This window comes from Astyanax mexicanus, chromosome 18 (assembly GCF_023375975.1).
Source record: "Astyanax mexicanus isolate ESR-SI-001 chromosome 18, AstMex3_surface, whole genome shotgun sequence".
NCBI lineage: Eukaryota > Metazoa > Chordata > Actinopteri > Characiformes > Acestrorhamphidae > Astyanax > Astyanax mexicanus.
Genome location: NC_064425.1, coordinates 41,075,200 through 41,096,807, shown reverse-complemented (window position 1 = coordinate 41,096,807; position 21,608 = coordinate 41,075,200). Strand labels below are relative to the sequence as shown.

At 40.1% G+C, this 21,608-nt stretch overlaps 1 protein-coding gene across 2 annotated transcripts in view; it reads right to left on the bottom strand.

Moving 5' to 3' along the window:
• Positions 1-998: 998 nt before the first annotated feature.
• fam110b (family with sequence similarity 110 member B) overlaps positions 999-21,608 on the bottom strand; it is a 68,019-nt gene continuing 47,409 nt past the window's right edge. For both annotated transcript variants that reach the window (XM_007245090.4, XM_049467099.1), the window contains exon 3: positions 999-7,222. In XM_007245090.4, the coding sequence (XP_007245152.2) occupies positions 5,604-6,845 (1,242 nt within the window). In that variant the 5' untranslated portion in view covers positions 6,846-7,222 and the 3' untranslated portion in view covers positions 999-5,603. The remainder of the gene's footprint in view (positions 7,223-21,608) is intronic.

Genomic DNA, 21,608 nt, shown 5'->3' with positions numbered 1-21,608 from the left:
CCGTACAGCCTTCTGTAGTCCCATACTGCCTCCTAAAACAACATATAGTCCTCTATAGCCTCCTACAGCTCCCTGCAGTCCCCTACAGCCTCATATCCTCCTGTGGTCCCATACTGCCTCCTAAAACATCATATAGTCCCCTATAGCCTCCTACAGCCCCCTGTAGTCCCGTACAGCCTCCTACAGCATCCTGTAGTTCCATACTGCCTTATAAAACATCATATAGTCCTCTATAGCCTCCTACAGCCTCCTTTAGTCCCATACTGCCTCCTAAAACATCATATAGTCCTCTATAGCCTCCTACAGCTCCCTGTAGAGCATCATACAGCCTCCTGTAGTCCCAAAGTCCCAAACTGCCTCCTAAAGCATCATATAGTCTTATAGTCTTATATAGTCATATAGCTCCCTGTAGTACCGTACAGCCTCATACTGCCTCCTGTAGTCCCATACTGCCTCCTAAAACATCATATAGTCCCCTATATCCTCCTACAGCTCCATGTAGTCCCCTACAGCCTCATACTGCCTCCTGTAGTCCCATACTGCCTCCTAAAGCATCATATAGTCCTCTATAGCCTTCTACAGCTCCCTGTAGTCCCCTCCAGTCTCAAACTGCTTCCTGTAGTCAAATACTGCCTCCTACAGCAGTCCTGTCATCCCATACAGTCTTCTACAGCATCATGTAGTCCCCTACAGTCACCTACAGCCTCCTGTGGTCCCATTCAGTTGGCAGTAATTATTGTATAGGTATTTAATCCAGTATGAGTCTGCTGTGTGTAGTTCGTACAGTCAGTAGTAAATTTGAAGTAATTTTTAATTCAGTATGCATCTGCAATATGTGTAGTTTACCCAGTATGAATCTGCACTGCGTCTAGTTACAGTAATGACTGTAAAGTTAAATTAAATTTTAATCCAGTATGAATCTGCAGTGTTGGTTAGGTACTGTATATACCCAGCTTTGAGAGGTGCTGCAATAAAGAATACCACTATACCGAGTGACAGATGGCAAAAGATGGCAAAATTAGCCATTTATTGAAATAATGAAAAAGAACTAAAATATAAACATAACAGCTCAGTAACAACTGGAATATACCTAACATATATGTTGTTTTAACAACAGTGATGTACAGAGTTGATGATGGACAGTCTTGCGATGCGAGCCCAGAGACAGGGACAGACTGGGAGCTACAGGCTGGAGTAGCGTAGTGGGATCTTCATCACACAACAATGTTTTTTTTTTTATTAATTTTTGTTACATTTTTGTTTTTTCTTTTCTTAGATGATTTTTTTTCTTGCCAACAACTTTAAAATTATGTACATATTTCTTACAGCATTTACACCGTCAAAACAATCAGTACCACAAAGAAAAATAACTGTCTGGAACTGGGAACGTAATGGACGACGAACAGAGGAACAGAGGAGAAACTACGTAACGCTGCGATTGTGTTACGATGTTACGATTGGTTTGCGATGGTATGATGTGATGATGCTGCTGGAGCGTTTCCACTGCTGTGATGCTGACCGAGTGAAGCTGGACCGTTCTAAAGGACTATGGGTGGGAGAGAGGAGGGGTTTTGGGAGTCTGGGCCGAACATGCTTCTGCAGCACCTATTCACACAGAGAATTATATACACACACTGGGCTTAATGCATCACCGGAAAAGTTTAAAAAAAGTAAAGAAAGATAAAAGAACACTAAAAGTAAAGGACATCTAAACACACTGATGCTCTGCATTCATTCCCATATGGCTTCCTGGCTCAGTGCACCCGAACAGAGTTACGCCCACAAAAAAACGACCCAAATAAAACAAGGCGCCTAACAGGAGCTGGCATCGTAACGATGGTTGGACTCAGAGGCAGAAAGGCAGCTTTTCCACTGCAGGGCTAAAGGATTGCTAAAGCTGTGCTGTAGCGTTCTGTGCTGGTGCGGATCCGTTAGCCTGGGTACCAGTTCTGTTTTTCTGTATTTGCTGTGTTGCTAAAGCAGGAACAGGAAGTGCATGGAACAGAGCAGTCTAGCTAACTAAATGCAAAATGCACAGCTTTGTGTTTAATGTAGCTTCTAGCCTCATCCCACATTACTACCAGCATCATCCAACATAGCTAACATCATGTCATGTTCACAATGCAGGTGTCTGGGCTCATGCTACATCGCTAACAAGGCATTAGCTACGTCAACGTACGAGCTCATTCAACGTCGTTTAAGGTGAAATCTGAGGTGAAATGGACTTCCAACACACGTACAATGCTAGAAATAGGGCCATAACATTAAGCATACAAAGAAATCACTATTGTTATTTTGTTAAAAACACTGTTTATACACACAGTACCTTCAGGTAGCTCTCTGGGAGACCAACATCTTCAAATTAAGTCACAATGAGTCGGCCAATGAGCATGAACGATACTACAGCTGATAAGTCACTTTTAAAACTCCAGTTTTAGACTGAAGTTGATGCAATATAAGTTCAAAGAAGGCAAAATATGAAGGTTATACATTTTGCAATCTGTTCTCTTTCCTATCTATTCGTTCGTGCTCATCATTCGACTTGACTTGATTTCAAGACGGTGGTGGCCGGAGAACTACCTGAAGGTACTGTTCTGGTTCAAGAACCTAATTTTTAACAACAAAAGTAGGTTATAGAACCAGAAACCTTTGTTCGCAGAGGGAACCGAAGAATACTAGGTTCTTCAGCACCAACCATGACCGCTTTTGTTCACCACCACTGTGACACGCCTTCTACTGATGACATATGATGTGACGTTTTGACGGTTCCACTAAAACTGGTGGACACGTGGGCTGGTTTGCTAAAAAAGACGGTTCTTATAAGCGCGAACTGAACAGTATTCTTTTCCTTTTAATAAACTATCTTTGCACGTTTTAAATTCTCAGTGTCTCGTGCCTTAAATAAAGTGTGGAACTGCTTTGATCTTGTTAATTGTGTAAAAAAAAAAATGGCATGGCAGCTCTATGCCCCTATCACTACCATTATAAGCCTGTTGAGAGCATCAGATAAAAGCACTGTATTTGGAAATGCTAGGGGTAAACAGAGGTGGGCTATTTGACAAAAGTTTGTACTTGTTATCATGTTTCACTACAACCCAAATCCATTTCACACCTGATTTCTCCTTTAAGCCTGGTAGTTAGCAATGCTAGCTACCAGGTTTATCCAACTTAAAATAACTAGCGCAGAGTTAGCAACGCTAGTGACCAGGCAGCTAACAAGTAGATCCTTCAGGCTTCAACCCCTCCCACTGAATGCTCCTATGGTGCCAGGTACTGTCAGCTAACCATGCTGAGAAAACCGGTTCCAGCCCGGTTAATAAGCGCTCTGAACGAGTCCGTGTGGTAACGCTACCAGTACCGTTCCCCATCCCCCCGTACTCAGAACCTCTCAGTCCTGCAGTGGAAAAGCGGCTATTGATCGCCGCGAGTCGTAATTCTCTAATAATAACAGACACTGGTACCGTAACGAGCTGCGTTAGCTGGAGGCCGCAGGGGTCGAGTGTGTTTGGGGGGGTCATGCAGATTCCGAAGACACTGAACGCGTAAAGCAACTAAAGCCCTGCTCGAGCTGGATCAGCCTTACACAGAATCTAAACCATCTCCAGAAAGATCTGGGATTTCATCCCAGTATGAATTGTTTTGAATTTTACAGTTGGATAGTAATAATTGTGAAGTGATTTTAATCCAGTATGAATCTACAGGTTGCAGGAATATAATAGACTGATTTAAATTAAGAAAGTGACTGTTGATTTTATTGACTGAATGGTATAACTGTGATGTGATTTTAATCCTGTAGGAATCTACAGGAATTACAGAAATTAATAGACTGATTTTAATTAAGAATTTTACAGACAGACAGAGTGATTTTAATCCAGTATGAATCTGCAGAGTGTGTAGTTTATACAGTCTGACATTAACAATTGTGAAGTGATTTTTATCCGGTATGAATCTGCAGTGTGTGTAGTTTATACAGTCTGACATTAATAACTGTGGAGTGATTTAAATCCAGTATGAATCTGCAGTGTGTGTAGTTTATACAGTCTGACATTAATAATTGTGGAGTGATTTAAATCCAGTATGAATCTGCAGTGTGTGTAGTTTATACAGTCTGACATTAATAATTGTGGAGTGATTTAAATCCAGTATGAATCTGCAGTGTGTCTAGTTTATACAGTCTGACAGTAATAATCATTGAGTGATTTTTATCCAGTATGAATCTGCAGTGTGTCTAGTTTATACAGTCTGACAGTAATAATTGTGAAGTGATTTTTATCCGGTATGAATCTGCAGTGTGTGTAGTTTATACAGTCTGACATTAATAACTGTGGAGTGATTTAAATCCAGTATGAATCTGCAGTGTGTGTAGTTTATACAGGCTGACAGTAATAATTGTCGAGTGATTTTAATCCAGTATTAATTTAAAAAGTTCTACTTTTGACAGTTTGACTAATAACTTTGAGTGATTTTAATCCAGTATGAATTTGATGTTTGTCTAATTTATACAGTCTGACAGTAATAATTGTGCAGTGATTTTAATCCAGTATGAATCTACAGTTTACAGGAATAAATAGACTAATATCTATTAATAGACTGTGGGGTGATTTTTATCCGGTATGAATCTGCAGTATGTGTAGTTTATACAGTCTGACAGTAATAATTGTTGAGTGATTTTTATCCAGTATGATGTGTATGTGTAGTTAGTAATAACTGTAATATGATTTTAATCTAGTATGAATCTGCAGTGTATCTAGTGTTGACAGTCTGACAGTAATAACTGTGAAGTAATTCTAATCCAGTATGAATCTGCATAGTGTAGTCTCTTACACAGGAGTAGTGTTATCCAGTTTCAATCTGCAGTGTGTGTTTTTTTTTTATCAGTTTTGTTTTAATCCAGTATGTGTCTACAGTGTGTGTAGAGCAGAGTATGTTGCTTGTATAATCAGTAAATAAAATGGAGTGCGTTTTTTGTTAACCACTATGAATGTGCAGAGTATGTAGCTTTATCACTGTGCAGATTCATACTGGCTAAAAACATTCAAATGTAGTTACAGAATATGTAGCTTTAACACTCAGTTCATACTGTGGAGTGTTTAAACCAGTCTTAATCTGCAAATGTTTGCAGAATTTAACAGTTGGAGCACCATAACTGTGGGGTGATTCTAATCCAGTATGAATCTAACGTTTTTACATTCTAACAGTAAAAACTGCATATCTGTGAGTGTAAAGATTGTGGGATAATTTAAACCAGGATAAATTTGCTCTATTTGCACTGATAATAGACCTCCTCCCACTCATACTGATTGTAGCAAAACCCCTGCTATTGGACAGGGTCACATGGGACACTGTTATTGATTGTTATTGGTTGTATCCTGTAGTGTAACACCATCATGAACATCGTTCCACAGAGAACATATTCTGTACCAATCAGCCAATTACAGCCCTGACCCCTAATTAGTGACTAACCCAGCTGGAGCAGAGCTTAAACAGGACTGCAAACTAGGAAAAAAACAACAACAATAAAAAGCTTTGCTAATAAGTCCTTTCAAGATTTCGGACAGTGCACTGATCACTGACATGAGCAGGTTCTGTTAATTCATCGTCTCTCAGACGTGCGAGACTTTCTGAGACTCTCGCGCCTGTTTAATACTGTAAAGCCACTTGATGACGCGGGCGTTTCTCTCCACGGCCGAGATCCCGTACGGCACTCTCTCGGCCGGGTCGTCCTCGTCCTCCTCGTCGTCGGACAGGCCGTCTTCGTCGTTGCTGTGCCGCGACCGCTCGCAGTCCGAGCTGATCATGCTAGCGCTGCGAAAGTTGAGCGAGACGATGTCAGAGTTCGCCCGAGCGAAGCTTTCCACCCCAACCCCTTCTAGCTCCTCGGGGTCCAGGCCGCAGTAGTTGAAGAAGCGTTCGACGTCGGCTCCGGCTCTAGCGTAGCGGTCGCTTAAGTCTGACTTTGATCGGTGCAAAGAGGGCCTGCGAGTCACCGAGGAACCTCCAACGCCCAACTCCAACTCTCCAGGCGTCCCTCCCATGGGCTGGCGGTCCAGAAGGTTGTCGCAGGCTGCCAGAGCCTTGGCGCTTGGTTTTGGAGGCAGTGGAGGTGCAGAACTGCTGCTACTTCGAGCTGAGGAACGAAACGGCTTCCCGTTACACAGCCGCCGGATGTCTGAAGAGCTTTGCGAAGCGTGAATCTGCGCCCTCTCGCCGTGACCGTCGCCCCGGTCCTCTAACAGCCGTCGACTCAGGTTCAGATTGCTGCCACCACCGCCTCCTTGTGGGCTCCTCCGGCCTTGCATCAGAGCTGATGACGGCACTTTTAGCGACTCTGTGAAACCAGACTCTGAGGTTTCAGAGGAACGGTGGGGTGCCCAGCTTCTGGCACCAACTTTGGAAGCTTTAGCCGGACCTTCGGACGAGGAAGAGCTGTTGAGGATGTTCTTGAGGATCTCCAGGTTGAGGTTTTCGCGCTTGGTTGTGGTTGCACATGTGTCAGATTTAGCGTTGTTATTGGAGGCTTTAAGGGAGGAGGCCCCGAAGCCTGCACTTCTCTTTACTGGAACAGGGCAGACGGGTGGTTTCGCCAAAACTTGGGGCTTTACTGGCTCTTGTTTAGCGTTGATGACTTCTTGGCTCTTCACGTACTTGGCCTTGTCGGCTTCGAGCCTCTCCACGGCACTTAGCCGCTTCGGATTGGGCTCGGTCTGCCGCCGGAAGTACTCTGGACCTTTATTGAGGATGCGTAAAGGAACAGCCGAAGCGAAGCTGCCTCCTCCACCACCGCCACCACCACCACACTGGCCAACGGCCGGCTTGCTATCTGCCTGCAGAGTCTCGGTGGGCATTTCCGCTACGTCTTCTACGTCCGCTGGGCTCCCGGCGGCCGCCGTGGTGGATTCCGCTTTGGACTCTGGGCACTCGGGGCCAGCCCGGGGGCACACACATCCAGCCTGGTGAGCGGAGTGTGAATATCAGCGTCTCCACTGCCCGTCAGCAGCCCGGTTTCATTCTCAGAGCTCATTAATTAGCCCCCCGGCCTCCCCCCACGCCGCCCTGCTCTGGTGGCTTTACTCGCTGCAGGAATATCCAGGGGTCAGCGGGGTCAGAGCTGTCAGGGCAGCGAAGAGGAGAGGGGGAGGAGTGAGGGAGAACCGTCAGACGGAGGGAAGGAGGGAGGAGGTCTGTCCTCACCGCTGCTTCAGTCCTGACCAACTCTGAGGATCTGAAACACAGAACAGCCAACCAGGTTAAAGAGAGCAGGTGACATCACACTCCCAGCAACAGCAGCAACAGCCCAGAGAGACAGTAACAGTACACACACACACACACGCACACACAGAGACACACATAAACAGAGACACGCATACACAGAGACACACATAAACAGAGACACGCATACACAGAGACACACATAAACAGAGACACGCATACACAGAGACACACATAAACAGAGACACGCACACACAGAGACACACATAAACAGAGACACGCATACACTGAGACACACATAAACAGAGACACGCATACACAGAGACACACATAAACAGAGACACGCATACACAGAGACACACATAAACAGAGACACGCATACACAGAGACACGCATACACAGAGACACGCATACACAGAGACACGCAGACACAGACACACACAGAGACACGCATACACACACACACACACGCACACACACAGAGACACGGGCACACAGAGACACGCATACACAGAGACACGCGCACACAGAGACACGCGCACACAGAGACACACGCACGCACAGAGACACGCACGCACAGAGACACGCACGCACAGACACGCACGCACAGACACGCACGCACAGACACACACGCACAGAGACACACGCACAGAGACACACGCACAGAGACACACGCACAGACACACAGACACACAGGCACACACGCACAGGCACACACACAGGCACACACACAGGCACACACACAGGCACACACACAGGCATACGCACACACACACAGACACACGCACACAGACACACACGCACAGACACACACGCACAGACACTCAAACAGACATACACAGACACACGCAAACACAGACACACGCACACAGATAAATGCACGGACACACACAGAGACACACGCATACACAGACACACACAGACACACAGAGACAGACTGAGAAACAGATTCAGGACTACAGACTTTAATTATTATAGAACTACAAAGTTCTCTACTGCTCCTATACGAACAGTGGAGCTGAAAAAATGAACACTGTGTTTAGAAACAAATTGTTTTCATGATACAGCTCATTAATGTTTTTCACTTTTTGCTGAATCCCTGTAGACTCATCCTCATCCTCCACACTTGAAAAACTCCAAACACGAGAGGGTTTAAATGACACGCCAAAAAAAACAGAGGAAAAATAGAGAAATGCTGAGTCAGCTGTGAGACTGGAGCATGCAGAAATATAAATGGCAGCAGCTCAGTGTTCAGATCACTGCCAGAAACCCCCGGGGCTGTTTGTGATTTACTCCCCAAATCAGGTTTTATTATTGTTTGCACCTTAGACCAAAAAAATCTGACGGTGTAATCCAACCTACTTTTGTTACAAAATGCACACATGGAAAATTTTGAGAAAAAGATTTTTTTTTTTTCCAGACATTTTAATTTTGAGGGACAGAAATGCAAAACTAGTATTAAAAAAAAACATAAAACTGGTGAGTGTATTTATCAGTTCAATTTTTTGACATTTTAGTCTATGTTAGAAAAGAGAAATTTAGTAAAGTAAAGAAGAAACAGGTTTATGCAGTTTTCTAATTTTGTATACTTTTCTAGTTTATAATTTCTGACAGACACAATTTGAATTTTAGACAAAATCTAAAAAAAAAACCTCTACACAATTTTCTAATATATGATTTTCCGTAAAATTTTATTTCTGGGGAACTAAAAAAAAATATTAATTCAAACCGGTGAGTATAACACTTATCATGTATTTTTTTTATCTTTGAGGATCTGAGGAAAATCGAAATTTACTAAAATCCAGGAGATTTTTTGTTATATTTTTCTTCTTGTATTAAAAGTAAGTTGGATTATACCATTATGTTTTTGATTCAGAAGGTAAAATCTGATTTTTTTCCCTTATTCTGAAACATTTACCACAATTAGTTTGAAGTTTTATTTTTGACTGAAAAAATACATGAAAAAACTAATTTCTTCTTTATTATTTTCAATAGAAAAATTAAATAATGAGATTTCATACCAGCTTTACTGTCGTAAAATGTATCCTTAAACTGTTATATGTTCCACTGACCCAATGGTCTATAGAAGATACTTATTCCAGATCTTCAAAAAAGAAAAAAAAAACATGTCATCAGATCAGAGGCGATCACTGTGAGTGTCTCTCTCTCAGAGAGGGAGTGAGATAATGAGATACACAGCTGGATCCCACTGTTCTTCACTCACACAGCGCTGCTGCTGCTACAGTACTTGACCCCATATAAACAACACAAGAGCAAAAACCTCTCATCTCCATCCCTTACACCTCAGCGCCTGCCTTAGTTTAGCACATATTTTCATTTTTACTACAGAAATTAAAAGTATTCTGCAGAATAGTATTACCCAAATTGAACTTACTCATTCTGATTGCTTGAAAATGTGCAGCTGTTTACAAAAATGAGGAATGTAATGCATTTGTATAGAACTGCTTTAGTTTAGACTATACAGTTTATTGTCACAGAAATGAGAGTCATTTTAAGAGCACTGTATGGCACTTATATAATGATAATATGGCAGCCTTTTAATGCATTCACACATTATTTTAAAAGAGCAGTGAAACTCATATATTATATAGATGTATTACACACAGAGTGATCTATTTTAAGTGTTTATTTATTTTGTTGTAGATGATTATGGCTTACAGCCAATGAAAACCCAAAAATTTCAGAAAATGTACATATTATATAAGACTAATTGGTATGCTTGGCAGAGTGGGCAGTGTGCCAACTCCTGCTGGAAAATGAAATCCATCTCCATAAAAGCTCTCAGCAGCAGAGGGAAGCATGAAGTGCTGAAATAATTTATGGGAAAACAAAACTGCACTGACTTTAGACTTGATAATAAAACACAGTGGATCAACACCAGCAGATATCAGACATGTCTCTTTAAACCATCACTGATTGTAGAAACGTCACACTAGACCTCGAGCAGTTTGGACTGTGTGTCTCTCCACTCTTCCTCCAGACTCTGATCCCTTGATTTTCTTTAAATGAAATGTAAAATTTTCTGTTGGTAAGTGATGGTTTGGAGAGACATGTCATCTGCTGGTGTTGATCCACTGTGTTTTATTATCAAGTCTAAAGTCAGTGCAGTTTTGTTTTCCCACAAAATCTTACAGCACGTCATGCTTCCCTCTGCTGCTGACAACTTTTATGGAGATGCGGATTTTATTTTCCATCAGGACTTGGCACACCGCCCGCACTGCCAAAAGTACCAATTGGACTTATATAATATTCTAATTTTATGAGATAATGAGATTATCATCTTTAATCAACAGTAACAAATGTTTAAAAAAATATGTAAAGATAACATAAATAAAAACAAAAACTCACATATTAATGGGCACACCTTGCAAAGTAAATATAACCTAATTGCCAACACTATTGCGGTTATGTCCATATATTATACAGTAATTCAATTACTCAATTTTGTGTGAAAGGCCTTACCAGTATAAAATGTGTTTTTTCTTAAATGAGCAGTTTTTTAACCTCTTTGACCATCAAAGAGCAGCTTAATCCATCTAAAACCAGCTACTAGTGTATACTGATCCAGAGCTGGATGTTTTAGCAGGGTTATGAGGGTCAGGAAGAGGCAATATTGCTTTAATTACTGTTTTCTCCTGACCAGCAACAATGCAGCTCAGCTTACTGACGCACGGCGAGCGGCGCAGGGCACTGTGGACCATAATGACAGACTACAGAGATGAGCGACGTTCCAGTTTAGAAGCACAGGGGGGAAATGCGTGGAGTGTTTTGAGCTGCTTATCAGCGACGATGGTCCATTATTAGTGTTGGGGGAGGGGGAGGGCCGTCACTGAGGCTCAAAGAGACGCACAGTGTACGAGCGCTCGCTGTCCAATGTAATTAGAAAGCAGAGAGGGGTCTGAAACATAGAAACCGGTGTTCTGTCGATATGTGCTACCCTGTAAAATGTGCTAACATGGTGGATATTTACAGATAAAGAAAAACAAAATGTTCTGTTAAAAAAAATCCAGCAGAAGTACAGGCAGGATATTTAAATAGCATAAATCACCGTATCAGGGTAATTTTAGCATACTTATGCTGAAAATTAATATTTTTTAATTGTATTGAAGTATATAATAACAGTAAACTCAGACCGTATGGCACATCAAAAAGAACAACAACTGAATAATCATTTTAAAACACATGAAAACACTAAAAAATAGGGCCAGAGCATTCACAGAGTAGCAAAATGCCAAATATCGATTGTTATAACAGACAACAGACAATAATAACACAGAACCACTGTCCAAAAACTCCCCCACAAAATCCAGTCTGGCCCTAATCCTCGCCTAACCCTGGCCTGCACCCCAAACCCTCCAATCCCTCAACCCCACCCCCAAAAACCCCCAGCTCATCTCATCTCCATCCAGCTCTAAAATAAACCCTCACAGTCAAAAACAAAAATCTCTCTCTCACACACACACACACACACACACACACACACACACACACACACACACACACACACACACACACACTTTGTGTGTCAGCCCTGTCAATCCAGGACAACACCTTACCTCACCATAATCAAATACTTCAGTAAAATGAATAGAATGCCATTAATACCCCTGTATATGTTGTCAGAACTGTTTTAAGGCATTTGGGGGCCCCAAGCTAAATGCAAAAATGCACCCAACATACTACATACCACCCCTGCGCCTCTGTCTTGGTCAAAAAATTAATAACGTCATAATAAAAAATAAACATTGGATCAAGAGTTGTTCATACAGAAAAGCAACGATATTAAACACACTAGAACCTCCATCTTTACTGAAGTTATATTGTTGATTTACCAAGACTGAGGCAAAATGTGCTGCGCCTTGTCGTTTTTGCAGCGTCGCACGGAACTTAAACAGTTCAGACAGAGCATGGCTATAAATATAATCAGATAAAACTCAGTTCAGTTAAAAAAATATTATCAAATATAAAGAACAGGTTTATCCGTTTTAGTGTCAAAGACAGTAAACAGCTGGTGTGCATGGATACTGCTGAACATGTTCCAGTCTGGTTATATTCTACTGTCAGTAACTAGTGGGAGGAACCCTATGAGTGGAATTCTGATAACAGTGTTGTTGTACTTTCCTGCACTGAGCGTCACAGAATTTAAATGGCCTTTCACACAGTATTTCTTTGTATTTCATTCATAAACAATTGTTGTCTGGGGGCCCCAGGCCAGCTCAGGGCCCCAGGCAATTGTTTGGTTTGTCTGTCCTCTTGCAACGTGGCTGTATGTTGTGAGGTGTTATCTTGTGAGGGACTTGAATGCTTGTGGCAAGATGGTGTAAATACAGTCACTAGTTTACACCATCACTTAAAACTACTAATGTAGGAGCTTCGAGTGGTCCAGCGGTCTAAAGCGCTGCCACTATGAGCGGGAGGTCGCAGGAACCCCCGCTCATGCAGCTTTACCATCATGCTGCCGGCGCTCAGAGGGAGCAAAATTGGCCCTGCTCCCTCCGGGTGGGTAGATGGCTCTCTCTCCCCACATCACTCCTAGGGTGATGTCTGCAGCACAGGGCGTCTGTGAGCTGATGTATCAGAACCGAGCAGCTGTGATTTCCTCCAAGTGCGCTGTGATGCTGCTCGGCAATGCTGCATCAGCAGCAGCTCGATAAGAAGCGGTGGCTGACTTCACATGTATCGGAGGAGGCATGTGTTAGTCTTAACCCTCCTGGTGTGTTGGAGCATCACTAGTGATAGGGGGAGTCCTAATGAGTGGGTTGGGTAATTGGCCGTGTAAATTGGGGAGAAAATGGGAAAAATTAGAAATAAAATTATAAAAAAAAAAAAAAACTACTAATGTAGATAATTGTAGCCACATCCCACACATTAGCAGTGGTCCTGAAAAAATAATAATCACAGAAATGTGAATAAACATCAGCATTTATTCCTCTCTGGAGTCTACAGATCAAATCTCTCGTCTGTCTGTCTCCTCAACACATGATGATCATGTGACCGCCTGATATTAGCAGCGTAAAATGAAGCCCAGCAAAAAAAGCAGCTCCGCACAGCCAGCGCATGACGAGCGTCTAAAAACAACAAAAGGCCAATTTAGTTCTCTCAGCCCTGAATTGAATTATAGCAGACTACAACCTCCAGACAGCATTCAGCGCCGGGCCCGCGGGCCGATCACTTTACTGCACTGTGTACCAAACAAAGACGGGATCAGATTCCAGCTGAAATCCTTTTATCATACTTAACCAAACACTCTTCCTCCACTAACTCTCTCACAGCTGAAAGATACAGCAGGAGTATTCCATTAGGACTACAGTACTGGGACACCTGCTCATTCATTATTTCTTAATTATCCAGAAAAGGCCTTTTACTGGATTCTGAAGCATTTCTGTCAGGATTATATTGATCACATTTAGCAACACAATTTTGTGAGGTCTGGATGTTGGATGATCAACATAACTATTCTTTATTCCCAAATCCCCAATCAAAAATAAAAATAAAATAATTAAAAAATAAATTACAGTATAACAGAACCAAAAATACAACAGCATTCTCAGCAATACTCTTTGCTACATTACACTTTTAGCTAAGGATGTGATAGCAACATGTGGTTACACTTTACAATAGGGGTCAAAAATAACAGTACTTTTCACAGCAATGAACATTGATAAATGGTAAAGTAATATATCAACTAATTATTATTATTATATATATGCTAACCTCTCATGCCTACGAATCTTAAATTCTTAAAAATAATGAATTAATATATTAGTTAAAATATTATAATAAAAATGATAAAAGTAAATAAAGCATGTGCCTGGCCAGAAGCCTGTGTGGGCAGTGTGTCAAGTCCTGCTGGAAAATGAAAACCACATCTCTATTAAAGTTGTTTTCAGCAGAGGGAAGCATGAAGTGCTGTAAGATTTTGAGGGAAAACAAAACTGCACTGATTTTAGACTTGATAATAAAACACAGTGGATCAACACCAGCAGATGACATGTCTCTCCAAACTCCAATCACTGATCATCAGTAAATTTTATATTTCATTGGCAGTGCAGTGTTTTATGCTGACAACGTTTTCGGAGATGCAGATTTCATTTTTCAGCAGGACTTGGCACACTGCCCACACCGCCAAAAGTACCAATTGGTCTTAAATAATATTCTAATTTTGATTTTTTGGATTTCATTGGCTGTAAGCCATAATCATCAACAATAAAAGAAATAAACACTTAAAATAGATCACTCTGTGTTTAATATATCTATATAATATATGAATTGCACATTTTAAACTGAATTACTAAAATAATATAACTTAGAATCAATGATATTCTATTTTTTGAGATGCACTAGTATATGAGCAAGATGAGCGAACCTCACCTTTCTCACTCCAGCATGAGCACCAATAAGAAAACAGTAAAAATTACAGAGAAAATGAATTAAATTAATACAAATAAATGGATGTATAAATCCATTCTATAATTTCAGGGTAGACACATTCATATATAGAGAGAGATGGATAGACAAAAAAATATTTCTCTAATATAAAACTGTGACAGGCAGTATTGAGTGTTTATATTTCCGAAGCCTGACGTTTGGCGCCTCCATTACTCACAGACAGACAGACAGCAGGGAGACAGCTTTTACCCAAAACAGATCAAAATATCTGCGGGAATATCGCTGTCAGGACAAAACAACACAAAGCATCCGCTTCCACCGTCCAATTTAACATTTATCAACATTCCCGCCATTTCCAGTCAGTCTCGCATAAACACTGTGCTCTTAACTCTGTCCTCAGTGCGAAGCCAGTTTAATTTTAGCATTAGCGTTAGCCTCCTGCGCGTGCCCTCACATCACTCCTGTCCTGCTGCACAGAGTCCTCTCTGTGAGCTGCTTAAATGGATTTTATTTTCAAAAGACATGCCTCTATCACGGCCTCAGGTCAAAACAAATCTGCTATAAAGAGCCTGTCTGACGTCCAAACCAACAACTGGAACATATTGTCCTCTGTGCTGCTAGCGAGCCAGCTGGTGAGGTAGCTCAGACGCTCAACGACTTCATTCCAGAGACGCTTCAGAAAGAAGAACACCTTCCTTTAATAAACCATGCAGAAAAAAAACAGGAAAATAAACTGAGGGTAGAGCTACAGGGCTCTATCGTACACCCTGTGAAAGACATCATGCATCGTGATACTCGTTGCTACCTTAAAATACCTTAAAGGGAATTAAAGGGAATGACGACTGACACACTGATTGGTTTATTTCATGCTTGTGCTATGCACAAAACACACCCATGACTCATTAAGAGAATTAGTAAATTTTTTTTGTGCCCTCACGATACCAAAGCCACACAGACTAATTTCTCCCCAATTTACACGGCCAACTACCCAACCCACTTATTAGGACTCCCCCTATCACTAATCATGCATATACAAATTTTATCTTCTTTATCTATCAAGTTGGATACATCCAACTTTTAAAAATTGCATTAAAAAAGTAAGAAAAATCCTAAGAACAATAAAATTCCTAAAAAATTCCTAAAATTTAAAAATCAAAAATGTAAAAAACTAAAAAGTTTTCAAATGTTCTTTTGAACACTTTTAATTCCAAACCAAACTATATATATATAATAATAACCTAATTCTTAAAAAAACTGAAATGATTATTTGACCTTATGACTAGAGATGTGCCACATCTTATCAAACATTGTAACAAAAGCTGAAAGTATATATTTAGGGGTATTTTGTATTAAATTGTTTATGTTTGCAGTTTATATGCATCCCCTAAATATTCTGCTCTTCAGTATGTTGTTAGATCTGCTATTATTACATGGTTTTTATTTTAAATCATTAAATCAGACTCTTAAAATTAGACAAAATAGACATTAAAGCTTACATTTTTTTGCTTGTACTGAAGGCTTGAAACTGTAATTTTTATATTAAATAATAAAAATGGGGAGGTAGTATAGTTTTTAAAATTAGGTAGTATATTTTTAAAACACATGTTCAAAGTATTTTTATAACCTCAGGAAATCCGTTGAAATCCTCTTCTGACCAAACATTAAATGAAAAAAAATAATAAATGGGGTACTTTTTTGCATATGTTAGCACATATGAAATAGGTGTAATACTTTGAGTTGCCTTAAAAAAAAAAAAAAAATGTCCAGATTATCCACAAATATACAAAGAAGAATATACAAATCTAATTGTCCTATTTTTGCCATGATTTATATTTTTATTTGTTATATATTATAATTTATATATTTTTTACGATAATTATTTACCTGGTTAAAAAATCCAGGTTAACGTCTAAATTGACCTTTTTATTGTTTAGCTAAAAATAGAAGATAAACAGAATCCACTTCACCTACTAAAACATAAATAAATACATAATAAAACTTAATAAATAAATAAACACTCTACGAGCTGTTAAGCATGGTGGTGGTAGCATCATACTTTTTTTGCAGCCAATGGAGCTGATGCGATGGATTAAACGTGTCAGTAAGTGGCAGCAGCCGCAGTCAGACAGTGCTGTAACAGTGCAGCTGTGCTGGGAGTGAAGCTCCTGAAGGATTTAGTGTGATGCAGAAAGTCAGTGATCACTGAACAGAACAGCAGATCCAATAAAACCGGCTCAGAAAACGTCTCTGAGAGTGACTGCAGGGTTCTGGATCATTGAGAGGGTTAATCACCACTCTCCATTATATTACACAGATCCAGGACCATTCCAAAACCTCCAAAAAAGGCAGTGGAAAACACAGAATCAGAAACTGTTCTATCTGTTTAACTTCATTTCTTTTATTAATATACATCCAGTCCTGCATTTCAGACCAGCGACACATTCCACTGAAAAATGTATGAACATTTCTGGAAAATATGGGATCCTGAAGGCAGTAAATGTTGCTTTAAGATCTGGGGACGATACAAAAGTGACTATCGTGCTACTTACCTTCTATCATCCCTATCATTTCTACAGTAATTTTATCAATTATTCATGCAAATATATAAAGTAGGCTACGATGAAATGTATTGGTGGGGTCACTTTGCATAAACTTGGTTTATATAAGTGATAATAAAGTAATCTTGGCAAAAAAAAGCTTCATAATGTGGTTTTGCGACGTGACGCTGCTTTACGTTATTTGACGGACACTTAAAAAAATGTTAATTGAGTTAATTTTGATAACTCAATTTAAATACCTGTATAATTTAGAAAAAAATAGCTACTTAGTACGTAGTAATTCTCATTTGTGAAAGTTGGGTTTAATGTCACTTTGAAATAAAGTTGAAAAAAAAGTAAGCAATGATATTATTTTGTCATATTTTTCGAAGAATAACTGAAAACATACTCAAATGTGGTATATCATGATATATATCGTTATCGTGATATATGATTTTTCCCATATCGCCCAGCACTAGTATGAGGTACTGACACAACCCCAGCCTGGATGCTTCTTTATGTCAGGCAGCAGTATAGATACTAGAGTTTAAAATACTTCTGTAGAAGTTGAAGTATCATCTCAAGCTTTTTACTCTTTAAGTAAAAGTGTAAAAGTACTGTTTTCAAAACTACTTAAAGTATAAAAGTAAAAGTAATGTACGGGGAACAAATAAACAAACCCCACACTGTCTTTGCTGCTCCATGCTGTTTACACATGCAGTAATGTGAGGCGTTCACTGACTGCATGCCGCACTGCACATTTTAGTGAAAACACTGTTTAAAAGCACAGCGGCAATTTTCAGCATTCTGTGTAAATTGTCTCAGAGGAGACAATGTGCTCACATGGTTTATTGGTGCGTGTAAAACCAAACCAAAATAAATAAAATCATCAACTGATCCGGACCACAGAAATCAACTACAGGTGTAAAAATGCTCTTTTATACTCAGCTAATTATGTTCTAATTCAATCCTTACAACCAAGCTGAGATGTTTATAATAAAGTAAAAAAAAAAAAAGTTTCCTCTATCCTATTTGTTATTTGCTTTATCTCCCCTCAAACATTCAAGTATATACTAGGATTTTAATTGACACCACTGATTTAAATATAATTGCATTTTACATTTCTTACATTCATACTTTTGTTTACTTTTAATTACATAATTTACATCTACTATAAAAACTCAAGAATAACAAGTGCACTTAATCGCAGATTACTGTTGTGATTAAGTTAATGTGATTTTATGTGTAAAGGGGCGTGTCCTAGTTTGCTGCAGCAGTCTGGCCTCATGGGGGCTGTGGCTCTGTGGGTCCACTCCACTGTCTGAGTGAATAGAGCTGAATCCATCTACCTGCTCAGCTCAGACAGCTGTTACAGACAGCCCTGCAGGTGGGGGCTATTTCTGTACACTTTCATTGGGAAAACACACACACACACACACACACATACCTCAGGACTACAGATTTACAGATTTAGTTGATGCTCTCTGAGGAAAATTCCTTTAAAATAAGGCCCAGACCTGATGAGTAATCTAAGAAAATATCCTTATATTTAAGTATTTAAGTATTTTTTTGCAATTCTCTATTAATTCTTAATTCAAATATTTGTGGACACCACTTCTAATATACTGTATTTTTCGCACTATAAGGCGAGCTATTAAGAAACTTATATTTTCTGGTCTATTTTGATACATAGTGCGCATTTTCATTGCCGCTGGGTGGCCTGTAAAGCTAAGCTAAGCTAAGTAAACAAACCTGTAACTAATTCTTTAAAAAAAAATTCAGACAAGTCAGAAAATTTAAAGAAGCCCTGGATGTTAATCTACACAGTTGTCTCTCCTGAAAATGGTTTATTTGGGTGAGTTAAGTGCTTCAGTTTATTTACAAGAAGCTTAAATTTCCAGATTTTTTTTCACTGAAGCTGGAGCATTAGCAGCTAACCGCTAGTGGGTAATGCTAATACTACTCCTGTAGTGCTAGCCAGGTGTAGCAGCAGGCTACAGGCCGATAATACTCACCTCTGGACGACCAAAGAGCTAGCACTTAGCGCCATTAGCGGCTAATGCTAATGCTGTTGGAGAACTAAACTGAAACTTCTGTATAACGCTGGTGGTTTTACTGCTACTTAATACCTGACTGGTAAAATTCATACATAAGGTGCTCCGGATAATAAGGCGCACTTACAATTTTTGGGAAAATTAAAGGATTTTAAGTGCACCTTATAGTGCAAAAAATACGGTACACATCAGCAGCCTATTGATGACACAGATATGCAAAAGCACCCACAATAATTTGAGGCGAACTAATAATAAATGTCTAAATAATAAAATTTTCTGGTCTATTTTCATACATAAAGCACACCAGATTATAAGGCGCATTTTGTGCGACTCTAGTAAGGAACAGGGGTGTCGCCATGTTTTCCTTCTAATTTAGCAGGTCTGGCTAAGTTAAGCTAAGCTAACTTAAGTAAACAAAACTGTAATTCTAAAAAAAAAAACATTTTAGACACTTCAAATAAGCACTGAATGTTAATCTACAGAGATATCTCTCCTGAAAACTGTTTATATGGGAGAGTAAAGTGCTTTCATTTTTTTTACAAAAAGCTTAGATTTCCAGATTTTCACTGAAGCTGGAGCATTAGCATTAGCAGCTAACCGCTAGTGGGTAATGCTAATGCTACTCCTGCAGTGCTAGCCAGGTGTAGCAGCACGCTACAGGCAGAAAATACCTCTGAACGGCCAAAGAGCTAGCACTTAGCGTGCTCAGCGGCTAATCCTAATGCTGCTGGAGAACTAAACTGAAACTCCTTTTCCAGGGACAGCTATGCCATTTTAAATGCAAACCCACATGCTGCACACAGTATGAAAGCATGGCTGAAAAATAAGATAAAAATAGAGAACGTTTGGGGAATTTTAAAGATGAAAACTGTGAGACAGTTTCTCCAACAAAATCAGGACAAACTCTTTTTAATATTCTTAATTAATGTTATATGTTTATAAATTAGAGCAGCCTCAATTATATAGGAGTATAAGGAGTTTCCCCAGTCCCACAACTGCCTTTATTTACATACACACACACAGCGTCCAGAGATTAACGGCGTGTACCGTACCGCCCTGCTGTTCCTCATCTTCTCCTCAGCCGCATTATCATGATAAAATGACAGTGTTTGATCTTCTGCTCGGACGCTCCTGGGATTTCTTGACCCAGTCTTACTAACCTCTTAATTACACCATTATTGGAGACATTAAACAGACTCACCACCCAAATCACTGTTTAGGGAGAGTTTTATCTAAGCGTTTGAGGGGCTGTGTGTGTGTGTGTGTGTGTGTGTGTGTGTGTGTGTGTGTGTGTGTGTGTGTGGGCATGCCGGGCCTGATCAAAGGGAAAGTTCCAGGCTGTGCAGCCCCATAAGCTGGAGAGGAAATGACACAGGAAGCTCTCGGAGCTCCTTCCCTCAGGTAACCTGAGCACCGCACACACACACACACAAACTAATATAACACACACTCAGGGCAAATAGTCAGAATACACACAGTCCTCAGCACAACATGATTTACTTCCCTACCCATTTCTATGGACGCCCAATCCCACCACCTAAAACAAAACAAAAAATCCAGCTAATTTTTATTAATATTAAATAATCTGCTTTCTTATTATTTTGGGATACTACCATATTATTCAGAGATACTAATTCATTCTTTTAAGATAGTAAGTCGTTATTTTAAGATAGTAGGTCGTTATTTTTTAAATACCATCTCATTATTTTGAGATAGTAGGTTGTTATTTTAGGAGACTATCTCATAATTTAGAGATACTAATTCATTATTTTAAGATGGTAGGTTGTTATTTTAAGATAACTCATTATTTTAAAGCTCACCTTCCGCGAAAATCCGATTTTTCTTGTTTTTTGTGGAATACAGTAGGTCTCTCCGAGTTGAATGTGTACACCTGCACATTAAACTGTTTTGCAGCCCCCATTGTCTGCAGGAGCTAAGCAAAGAAATCCCCCCTCCCCCCCTCCGAAAAACGGGTGAATTTTGAATTATCTTTCTGCCTACGTAGGCAGAAACTCACAGACCAGCCCACCTTGGCTCGAGAAACTCCCAGAGGCGGAGCTGAAGCGACGCAACATCACCGCTCATCAGTTAGGAGGTGGGAGGCAGTGAGCGGCAGAGCGGTGGAGGGGCGTCGCAGTGCTCCTAGCCAATCAGAGGAGAGATATTTGCATGCTGTTTGCATGTATGAATATTCATGAGCAAAGCTGGAATCCGGTCATTTTGGACACACCCCTAAAACAGTCCATTAAAAAAGAGCTATACAGAGACACCTGAGCACTTTTTTTTTACAAAAACGGCTCACATGTCATTCATTCATACTAGAGACCACAACTAGACATTTTAAAATGAAAGAAAAAACGACGGAAGGTGACCTTTAAGATAATAAATCATTATTTAG